At 41.5% G+C, this 12,104-nt stretch overlaps 1 protein-coding gene across 4 annotated transcripts in view; it reads left to right on the forward strand.

Annotated features, from left to right (window-relative positions):
• The window catches only part of UGGT1 (UDP-glucose glycoprotein glucosyltransferase 1), a 160,754-nt gene that overhangs the window by 76,683 nt on the left and 71,967 nt on the right, over positions 1-12,104 (forward strand). For all 4 annotated transcript variants that reach the window (XM_006754769.2, XM_015571681.1, XM_006754768.2 and 1 more), the window contains exon 18: positions 9,839-10,003. In XM_006754769.2, coding sequence (XP_006754832.1) covers positions 9,839-10,003 — 165 coding nt within the window. The remainder of the gene's footprint in view (positions 1-9,838; positions 10,004-12,104) is intronic.

Below are 12,104 nucleotides of genomic sequence, written 5' to 3' on the forward strand. Positions count from 1 at the left end.
CTGTCTTTTAATTGGTGGATTTAAGTCACTGACTTTCAGAGTGCTTACTGATAGAGTTACTACCAAATCAGGTGGCTTCTGGGTCTTCTGGGTCCCACCCTGCCATGCTTTTTTTTCCCCTTTTTTCTAAGACATTTTAATTCATTTAAAAGAAGCCAATCTACAGGATATAAAGGGTATGATATTTACAACAGTACAGTAAATAGGTTGGTTTCCCAGTAGGATCAGTAGTCTTTCAGTGAGTATTAACCCCCTTTCCCCTTGATGCTCAACCCAGCTGGCAGACAAACAGCAACAGTGGGGTGGGATGGGACTGCAGGATAGAAAGTCTCCCTGAAGGGATTAAAAATCACGTAGATGATAAAATGTCCACGAAGGGGTCTTGGGGGTGGGGGTGCCTCTGACTTATTTCTTTGAGGGCTTGGCAGAAGGAATGCTGACGGGATTTGCCCCAAACTAACACACGGCCCACCCTCAGCCTGTAAATCTTTCACCCATGGAATATTCCCTTCCTGAGAGAATCAGCCCTAATCCCTCAGCCAGTGCCTGGAGGAGCCGCCCAGGCTGTGGGCACAGCCAGGACTGTGGACATTTCATGGCATTTCCACTCCCACTCCAGCTGCCTAACAACTCTGCACTGCTCCCCTCGCCCACCTCCCCCGTCACTCCATCAGGACACCGTGCACAGGAGGGGACACTGGTTTTCCCATGCCCGTTGGGAACTGGCTGTTTCTGTTTTTTGGAGTAAAAAAGTTCCTGTGAGTCAGGTAAGGTCTCTGCTTGGCAAGAAGTTCTGAAACAGAGCCACTGACCATACCCACCTCCTCTGGGCATGGAGCAGCTCCGGCCCTCGGAGCTCATCTCTTCAGCAGAACTGAAGGGAAGACCGTGTGTACCCTTCTGTCCCTCACCCTGCACATGCCCAGAACCATCAGTGTCACACTTCCTAATTCCTATCACTGTATTTCCTTAGTTCCATACTGTTTTACTAATCATGAATCTAAACAGATTGGTTCAAAAGGAGATCCTTCTATTTTCAAAGTAGCTGGGGCTTCTATGGGAAGGCCTTGCCTTGCAGCCTGGATTGCTGATGGGCGGTTCCCCGCCCTCAAGGCAAGACCTGCTGCTGGGGGCGGGCCTTGCCTGCAACCAGGACCCGCTGATGGGCGGTTCCCGGGCCTCAAGGCAAGATCTGCTGCTGGGTGCAGGCCTTGCCTGGACCTGCTGGGGGAGGGCCTTGCCTTGCAGCCCGGACTGCTGATTTGCGGTTCCCAGGGCTCAAGGCAAGACCGGCTGCTGGGAGCGGGCCTTGCCTTGCAGCACAGACCTGCTGATGGGCAGTTCCCAGGCCACAAGACAAGACCCGCTGCTGGGGCTTCTGGGGGCGGTCCCCACTGGGGTGCCTGGCCAGTCTGGGTGAGGGGCTGATGGCTGTTTTTAGGCTATCCGCACACCCTTTAGGGTGGGGGTCCCCACTGGGGTGCCTGGCCAGCCTAGATGAGGGTCTGATGGCTGTTTTTAGGTTGCCCACACCCCCTGTAGGGTGGGGGTCCCCGCTGGGGTTCCTGGCCAGTCTGGGTGAGGGGTTGAGGCCGTTCTCAGGCTGGCCGGTGACTGAAGCCCCCAGCCTCTCCTAAGCCTCCTGTTCACTTCAGCGTCCTGGCTGCTGGCCACCATCTTGGTTGGCAGTTAATTTGTAAAGCATTCGGGGGTTAGCCAATGGGAAGGGTGTCGGGGTTATGGTCAATTTGCATGTTTCTGTTTTATTAGATAGGATAGTTTGAAATCAGGAAGTGTGATGTCTCCAGCTTTGTTCTTTCTCAGGATTGCCCTGGCTATTTGGGATCTTTTTTAGTTCCATACCAATTTTAGGAATGTTTTTTCTTTATTTCTGTGAAATATGCCATTGGCATTTTTACAGGGATTGCATTGAATCTATAGATGGCTTTGGGTAAGATGGACATGGGATCATGTACATGGGATGAGATATCTGTGTGTGTGTGTTTGTGCGTGTGTGTGTGTGTGTGTGTGTGTGAGAGAGAGAGAGAGAGAGATTTTCGTTTTTCTTCATCCAAGTCTTATAGTTTTCAGTGAACAAATTTTTACCCTCTTGGCCAAATTTATTCCTAAGTATCTTATTGTTTTTTATGCTGTTGTGAGTGGGTTCCTCCCAGCCCCCAGATAGTTTGTTGTTGGTGTATGGAAAGGAAAATGATTTCTGAATTTTGATTTGTTTGCTGCAAGTTTATTGAATTTGTTGATTATTCCTAATATTTTTTGGTGGAGTCTTTAGGATATTCTACATATAAGATCATATCACCTGCAAACAAAAGTAGTTTTACTTCTTTCTTTCCAGTATGGATGCCTTTTCTTTCTTTTTCTTACCTGATTGCTTTTGGTAGGAGTTCTAGCACTATGTTGAATAGGAATGGTGAGAGTAGGACTTTTGAGTTCTTCTTGATCTTAGAGTTAAAGCTTTTAGAGCCTGTGAGAATGATATTAGCTGTGGGCCTATTACATATAGCCTTTATTATGTTGGATAGGTTCCTTCTGTGCTCAGTTTTTCATTATTTTTTTTGGTCAAATGCTTTTTTCTGTATCTATTGAGATGATCATATGATTTTTATTTTTCATTCTATTAATGTGGTATATCACATTTATTGATTTGCACATGTTGAATTATCCTTGCATCCTAGGAGTAAATTCCACTTGATCATAATGTATGATCCTTTTAATGTGCTGTCGAGTATGGTTTGCTAATATTTTGTTGAGAATGTTTGCATCTATGTTCATCAACTTGTCATTTTCTTTAGTATCCTTATCTGTCTTTGGTACCTGGTAATGTGGTCTCGTAAATTGTTTTTGGGAATGTTTATTCTTCAATTTTTGGGATGAGTTTGAGAAAGATTAGTTCTAATTCTTCTTTAAATGTTTGGTAGAATTCTCCAGGGAAACCATGTAGTCCTTTTCTTTGTTGGGAGGTCTTTGATTACTGATTCAGACTCCTTACTCATTGGTCTATTCGGATTTTCTATTTCTTCATGATTCAGGCTTGGTAGGTTGTATGTTTCTAGGAATTTCTCCATGTCTTCTAGGTTTTCCAATTTGTTGGTCTATAAATTTTTTATAGTAGTCTCTTACGATCTTTTGTATTTCTGTGGTATTAGTTGTATGTCTTTTCTTTCATTTTTTATGTTATTTTTTGAGAGTTTTTTTGTTAGTTAAATCTAGCTAAAGGTTTGTCAATTTTGTTTATCTTTTCAAAAAACCAGTTACTAGTTTTGTTGCTCGTTTTTGTTGTTTTTCTGGTCTCTGTGTCTTTTATTTTTTTTCTGTGATCTTTATTTCCTGATGATTTTCTGATCTTTATTTCTGCCAACTTTGGGCTTTGTTGTTGTTCTTTTTTATCCTTCTTGTCATTCTTTGCCTTTTGTTTGGAGTATTTAATACAGTTACATTTAGAATAATTATTGTTAGGTAAGGGATGTATTAATGCCATCTTATTAGTTATTTTATGGCTGTTTTGTAGTTCCTTTGTCCCTTTCTTTCTGTCTTCTTTGGTGAAGTGATGATTTTCTGAGGTGTGCTTTGGTTCCTTACCTTTTGTGAATCTGTAGATTCTGGCTTTGTGCTTACTGTGAGGATTACGTATAACATCCTTTATAGTCTGCTTTACATTGGTAAAAACTTTCATCACATGCAGAACTCTACCCTTTTACTCCATGTTTTTGATGTCACAACTTACCTCTTTTCATAGTGTGTATTCATGAACAAATTACAGGTATGGTTATTTTTAATAGTCTTGTCCCTAAATACTAGTGTTAAGTGGTCAACAAACCACCACATTACAATATTAGAATATTCTGAATTTGACTATATACTTACCCTTACCAGTGTGTTGTATGTTTTTAAATTAATGATTAGAATCCTTTCACTTCAACGTAAAGAACCCCTTTTGGCATTTTTGTAGGGCAGGTTTAGTAGTGATGAACTGTTAACTTTTGTTTGTCTGGGAAAGTCTTTACTTCATTTCTAAAGGCTACCTCTGCCCAGGAGAGTATTTTCGGTGGGCAGTTTTTTCTTTCAGCACTTTGAACACACCAGGGCGTTCTCCTTGCCTACGAGTTGCTGCTGAGAAGGCTGCTGACAGCCTTCTTTGAAAGCAGCCAGTTCTTCTCTCTTCTGCGTTTAATACTCTCTCTTTGACTTTGACTTTCGACAGTTTCATGGTCATGTCTGCTGCTCAGGATCTCTTTTGGTTTGATGACTTCATGAGCTTGGACATCAGAATCTCTCCCCGGATGAGAACGTTCTCAGCCATTTCTTAAAATAAGCTTTCTGCCTCTTGTCCGTCTTGTCTCCTTCTGGGACTCCAGTGATTTAACCATATACCATTTCTTTCTTTCATGCGTTTTCTTTGTTCTCCTCTGGCTATATAATTTCAAAGTTCCTCTCTTCTAACTCAAAGATTTATTTCTTCTGATTGATTGATTTGATGTTAAGGCTGTTTTCATTTCATTCATTGATTTCTTAGCTCTAGAATTTCTGCTTGGTTTTTTTATTATGATTTCTCTGTTTTTGTTAAACTTTTCATTTTGTTTAGATATTGTTTTCCTGATTTTGTTGAATTCTCTTTCCTTTTTTTTTTTTTGTAGCTTATTGCATTTCCCTAAAATAGCTATTTTAGATTCTTCATTGGGTAAATCACAGGTCTCCGTGTCTTTGGGATCAGCTAGTAGAGGATGATTGTGATTCTTTGGTGATGTTATACTTTATTTTTCATGTTTCTTGCAGTTTTGCATTGCTTTCTTTGCATTTGAAGTAGCAGTCACTTCCTCTAGTCTTTTGTAACTGCCTTTGGGTGAGAAATAGCTTTCTTCAGGTTGCTAGGAATTCTGAGGCATTCTGACTGTCTGTGGATACACCTGCTCCATGCTCTTTGTTCTCTGTGGGACAGAATTCAGAAGCTTGTATAGATTCTCTTGATTCTACAATGCCCAATATTGGACACTAACCAGCCCCCCTTTTGTTTTCCCCAAGATGGCCCTAAAGCTCAAGTTTTTTGGCTCTTTCTGGCCCACAGATTTGGGCTGACTTTCTGTACATGCTCACTGGCCATCTGGCAAAACTCTGTCTGCTGCCACTGTCAGGAGTGTACACAGGGAGCCGCCACAGGGTGGGAGTGTGTCGGGTGAGCACTGGTACCCGTGAGCCCTTTGGGGAAATCCGTGGAGGAGGTGTCTGGGTGGCTCATGGCTGTACATCTTGGTGAAAGCAGTATGATCTGCCTCCATTAGACGCCTCTGAGAGCAGCGTCTGTGTTCCCAGCCTCTCCCACTCCCAGGCATGCAGCTCCCAAGTCAGTGCTTTAGGATGGATGAGAGAGAAATGAGCCTCTGTGGCAGCATCCTAGATAGTGGGGAAGCCAGGGGCATGCTCACTTGCTCTCACTTTCCCCTGCAGGAGAAGTCATAGGCACTGAAGATATGTCTAGGCCATGAGCTTGCACTGCCTTCGGGAGGGGTGGTAGTGTAAAGACAGACTTGCTCTTACCCTGTTTACTGTGTCCAAACTTGTAGTTATTTTCTCCAGTGGTGTCCTGGAGCTTCTCTGCTAGAAGCCTGGACTTCCACAAAGGCTCTCTTGTCCATGGATGATTTTGTAAGACATTTTTTCCAGGGGTTCCCAGGCTGTGTCCAAGAGGCTCTAGAGCCAGTTCATGGACCAAGCAGGTCCATAGGTAGGGCTGGAGTCTCTGTGCCCATCCCCTGATGCACCAGGGGGCGGGGCTGAAGTCTCCGTGTCTATCCCCTGATGTACCAGGGGGCGGGCTGGGAGTCTCTGTGCCCATCCCCTGATGCACCACGGGACGGACTCTGCCTGGGCCACGGGGCAGATGGTGCCGGATAACCAGCCCCTCACAAGGGCACTTTAGTCCGCGGTGGACGCCATGTTGTGGTGGGAGGGATGTCTCCTTCAGCCGTGATGCTGACGTCATCCTGCCCTAGTGTGAGGTCTCCTTGTGCTGTGATATATCAAGGTGGGTATGGAGCTGAAGCTGGTCATGAGATCTCTTCAGTTTACACTGGAGATGGATCCATTATGATATTGCAGCATTCTGCTCAGTCACTTACCTTTTATGATTTTTTTGAATAAGGTAATATTGATATGGACACCCAGTGATTTTTTAATTAAAATTTTAATATGTTTTTATCAAAAATTTTTAGAAGAAGGGAGGAGAGAGAGAAACATCAAAAAGAGAGCAGCATCAATTGGCTGCCTCTTGCACCCCCCGCTACTGGGGATCAAGCCTGTAACCCAGGCATGTGCCCTGACCAGGAATTGAACCAGCAACCTATTTTAAATATACGTATACATACTATACATATACATATACTATTCTTAGAGAATGGGAGAGGGAGAAGAAGGGGGGGGAGAGAGAGAGAGAGAGAGAGAGAGAGAGAGAGAGAGAGAGAGAGAGAGAGGAGAGAGAAAGGGAAACATAAACATCAATGTGAGAGAGAAACATCGATTGGTTGCCTCCCATATGTGACCTGACCCAGGAATCGAACCTGAAACCCGGGTAGGTGCCCTGACAGAATCAATCCAGCAATCTTTTGGTGCACAGGATTGAACCAACTAAGCCAGACTGTCTGGGCCTAGTACTTTTTTCCCCCATGTTTTCCACACACAGCAAGAATAGTAGTCTGCAGAAAAAGAACAGATGAAATACAAGAAAGACCACTTTGGGAATACCAAAGATTTGAGGGAGTGAATGGAATTTTATCTATTTCATGTTTAGAAAATGTTTAATTCTGCCAAAACCGGTTTGGCTCAGTGGATAGAGCGTCGGCCTGCGGACTGAAAGGTCCCAGGTTCGATTCTGGTTAAGGGCATGTACCTGGGTTGCGGGCACATAGCCAGTAGGAGATGTGCAGGAGGCAGCTGATCGATGTTTCTCTCTCATCGATATTTCTAACTCTCTATCTCTCTCCCTTCCTCTCTGTAAAAAATCAATAAAATATATTTAAAAAAGAAAGAAAATGTTTAATTCTAATTTATTCTATTGAAGAAAAAATTCAGGTTGCCTTTTTATTGTGGGTGATTGTTATATCAAAAGTATTTGCTTGAAAAGTATGCAGTAGACAAGTTTGGGGAAAGGGTATTTTTACATGTTGTCTTTTATGTGTTTAAATCTTTGTTTTGCTAAAGAATCTACTGGGTGTATCAGACCTAACTCCTCAGGAATTTCCAGACTTGACCGTTTTCCTCATCTGCACTGATTAGCAACTCTTCCCGTATAAAAGAGATCATATTACTTGTATATACTACTTCATTCTCTAACTATTTGAGTCACTTACCTTTTATGGTTTTTGAATAAAGTAATATTGATATGGATGTCCAGTGAGAGTCTCACTAACCCAGAGCACTAAATCGTGAGCTGCATGCCTGGGAGTGGGAGGAGGCTGGGTATACTCTTAAGAGAAGGATGTTGTGGGATTCCTATAGGTTCTAAGAATCTAATGATTTAGTAAGATTTTTAAACTTGTGGGAGCTGTACCCTCACACAAAAAAACCCCAAGAAAATAGATTCTTTTGAAAAGGAGGAACGAGTGCATTCAGCAAATGTTTTCATACTTATCTGTAACTTTTGTTATAAATCTGAAGTTGTGGAATATTCTATCTCATACTGGAAGGAAGCGATTATTTCTAAAACTGGGCAGTACAATTAAAGTAGAACTTTTAAACTGAAGAGACTATCATCTGATAGGTGTGTATCTTTCAAAGCCAGTGAGATAATGGTAGATAAAAAAGTTCTAACTTACACATGCAAACATTTTGCATTTGGCGTATTAATTCTGGGTCTTTATTAATCTTAGTTGTCACTTGTGAGTGGCTCATTCATAAGACTTTTCCATTGATTAATGTTTTAACATTATTTATAATTAACATTTTTGGTGATCAGTTGATAGAAATTCTCACATGTAATTTTTAAACGTGGCTCTTTGGTAATGGGGCTGCATTTTGTTATTTGGTGTGGTAAACCCTTTACAAGTTGTAAAGATGGAAGCTATATAGTCAAAACGTCTTCTTCCCACTCCTGCCTTTCACTTTCTCGTCATTTCCAAAGACCACCGACATTACTTAACTTACTTTTCATTGTCACTTAGATTTAAAATGTGGGTTTTGTTTTGTTAGGGAAAGCATTTTCAAAGCTTAAAGTATATTAAAATTGTGTTTTTATAAACATCTTTGAAAAAGCTGAGATATCACAGAACAGAATTTACATGCTTACAGTTTTGAAAGGGTAAATTTTAAAAGTCTGAACATTGCTATGGAGAAAAGCCTTTTGTCCTGAGCCATCTCCGGTCCTCAGAGAGGTCTTGCGGTCAGGTACTACTTTGGCCAGATCTGGGTGGAACACTAATTATTAGTGTTCTTGGACATATAGTCTAAGAAGAAATATGGTTGGGTCACAACATGAGGAACTGTATTTAAAGGGCCAGAAGGTTGTAGAGCAATTTTTGAACACTGTTTTCACATCAACTTTGTTTTGTTGTCTGCATGCGTAATTTCTTTTTTAGTGACATGGACCCTTTTTCACTTAGAATTGGGTGTAAATATTTCTTCTTAGGCTATATGTCCAAGAACACTAATAATTTATGTCAGTCTGTTGTTGTGTTGCCCATTATAGTAGCGGTCCCTGGCTGATGCTTGTGCTAGTTACCCAATCTCTGTGCTCTCTAACCAGCAGTTGCCAACTGGTGGTCCACGGACCACTGGTGGTCCATGAGGTCCGAAAGGTTGGCAACCACTGCAACGGTTTGCAGGTAAAGAAGTTCTGTTTTCAGAAAAATATCAGTTAAAAGATATTTCACAAGGAAGTTTTAATTCTGGGGTCTGTGGTTGTTATCTGGGGAATGTGCCTATTTTGACAGGGAAAAATGGCAGTCAGGAAAAATATATTTATCTGCCGTTTATATTTGCCAGTTTGTCAGCCCGACATTTCCCCGCAAGAAAACTCTTTTGTCCTGGAGAGGACAAAGCTTGAGCTCAGTGTAGTGTAGAGCAGCGGTTCTCAGCCTGTGGGTCCGACCCCTTTGGCGGTCGAACGACCCTTTCACAGGGGTCGCCTCAGACTATCCTGCATATCAGATATTTACATGACGATTCGTCACAGTAGCAGCATTACAGTTATGAAGCAGCAACGAAAATAATTTTATGGTTGGGTCACAACATGAGGAACTGTATTTAAAGGGCCAGAAGGTTGTAGAGCAATTTTTGAACACTGTTTTCACATCAACTTTGTTTTGTTGTCTGCATGCGTAATTTCTTTTTTAGTGACATGGACCCTTTTTCACTTAGAATTGGGTGTAAATATTTCTTCTTAGGCTATATGTCCAAGAACACTAATAATTTATGTCAGTCTGTTGTTGTGTTGCCCATTATAGTAGCTTCTAGCTTTCAAGTGGGTGTGGTTAGTGGCTGCTGCATTGGAGAGTGAAAATAGAATATCTCCATCATTGCCAGAAGATCTGTTGTATAGTTTTGGTAGCTTGTTCTACTTAAAATTACCCCTAGCCCCATACTACTTCCTAATTTACAAGGTTTTGTGTTTTTATAAAGTATCCGTAATTTAATCTCAGATTTACACAGTAGAATATTAACTATGATATCACCTGTGATTTTTTTTTAAATGAAATTTCTTTAGTTACTTCTTGGTGACAATATTTCTGTTGAGTTTTTTGGGTAGAATTTGCATGTATGAAAAATATTCTTTGTTCCATTTGTCTTATGAAGGACAAAAATATGCTGTTTGTGGTCCCTTGTGTTTTAGGAAGCAAGAGGCTACTACGAGCAGACGGGGGTTGGTCTGCTGCCTGTCGTCCTGTTCAATGGGATGCCCTTGGAAAAGGCACAACTGGACCCTGATGAGCTGGAAACCATCACCATGCACAAGATCCTGGAGACCACCAGCTTCTTCCAGCGCGCAGTGTACTTGGTGAGCTGACCTGCAGGCTGGTTTTGAAAGAGAATGGTTGCTTTCATTTTTGTCATAGGCAGTAAACTTCTTTAAGTATCACTATTTTCTATATACTACTGTAAGTGATTTGCAGATTTCTAGCAAGTTCTGCAATAATGAAAATATTTTTAAAAAATATGTTTTTATTGATTTCAGAGACAGTGGAGGGGGTGGGGAGAGAGAGATAGAAATATTAATGAGAATCATTGATCTGCTACCTCCTGCCCGCCTCCTACGTGGGATCAAGCTGGCAACCCAGGCCTGTGCCCTGACCAAGAATCGAACCTGCAGCCTTTCAGTGTGTGGGTTGACACTCAACCATTTAGCCACACTGGCCAAGCTGTAATGAAATATTCATGAGACTTTCCATACATTGTTTTTGTAATAGCTGATTTTATTCGTTTCAGGATTAAATTTTATTTTAAAAATTCTTAAGATAGTCATTCTGGGAGATATTTGTTCTACTTGTAAGGAATTTTGACTTAAAAAAAGTTAAAATATTTCACATACATAGTTATTGTTGAAATATAACTCATATCCCATAAAACTCAACCTTTTAAAGTGGACTCTTCATTGGTTTTTAGAGTAAACACAGTTACGAAACTATTACCTCTGTCTAGTTTCAGAACATTATCATCACCCCTAACATATACCAACACCCAGTAGCAGTTACTCTCCATTTCCCTTATCCAGCCCCTGCCAACCACGAATCTGTTTCTCTGTGGATTTGCCTCTTTCGGACATTGCATTTAAATGGATTCATACAATATGTGGTCTTTTGTGCCTGATTTCTTTCACTTAGCATAATGCTTTCAGGTTTATCCTTGTTAGAGTCTGTGTTAGTGTCTCATTCTCTTCCGTGAACAAATGTAGTTCCTTAGGTGGATGCAGCGCATTTATCTCCTCTGCAGCTGATGGTACTTGGGCTGTTTCCACTTTGGCTGCTATGGATAGTGCTGCTGTGAACAGCTGTATACACGCTGTCCTGGGCATAGATCTAGTAGTGGGATTGCCTGCTATTTTAACAGATTATGTTCCAAAGCAGCTGTATGAACATTCGTGTCAGCTGTGTATCCAGGTTTGACTTTCTCCACATTGTAGCCAACACGTGGCATTATCCGTCTCTTTAAGTGTAGCCTATATTTTCTTTGCAGAAATGTCTATTCAGATTATTTGCCCATGTTTAATTGGGTTGTTTTGTTATTTTTGAGTTGTAAGAATTTTTTTATGTATTCTGGATACTAATCGCTTATATGTATTATTTTCACACATTTTCTCCATTTTATGATTTGCCTTTTCTTTTATTGTTTTGTTTGTTAATCTTCACCCAAGGATATTTTTCTTTCCCATTGATTTTTAGAGAGTAGCAGGGACTGAGACAGAGAAATGTCAATGTGAGAGAGACATATTGATTGGTTGCCTCCCAAACGTGTCACAACCGAGGCTGGGAATTGAGCCTGTAACCGAGGTACATGTCCTTGCCTAAAATTGAACCCACAGCCCTTCAGTCTGTGGGCTGGCGCTCTAACCACTGAGCAAATTGTCCAGGGCTGATTTGCCTTTTCACTATTGGGTGGTATCTTTTAAAGCTCAAATGTTTTTAATTTTGATTAAGTCCAATTTACTATTTTTTCTTTTGTTGCTCATGCTATTTGAATCATCCTATCTTATCTAATAAAATAGAAACATGGTAATTGGTGTACAACCACTACCCTTCCAATTGGCTAATCAGGGCAATATGCAAATTAACTGCCAGCCAAGATGGCGGCCGGCAGCCAGGCAGCTTGAAACTAACATGAGGCTTGCTTGCTTCAGTGATGGAGGACTCCAACGTTCACTGTCTGACTTGCCTGCCTCTCAGCTGCAACTCTAAGCAACTATGTTGCGAATAAAGAAGCTAAAAATACCCCAGAAACCTGCTTTACTCAGTGGAGCTTCAGCCAGCCGGACTGCAACATGGTATCAAATACAGAAGGTAAACAAAGGCCAGAAACCTGTTTTCAGCAGCCGAGTCCTCAGAGCTAAAGCTGACCCAGAATAAAAAAGAAAAAAAAAGAAAAAAAGGAGCGGTTGGGAGCTT

Source organism: Myotis davidii, unplaced genomic scaffold (genome assembly GCF_000327345.1).
Source record: "Myotis davidii unplaced genomic scaffold, ASM32734v1 scaffold113, whole genome shotgun sequence".
NCBI lineage: Eukaryota > Metazoa > Chordata > Mammalia > Chiroptera > Vespertilionidae > Myotis > Myotis davidii.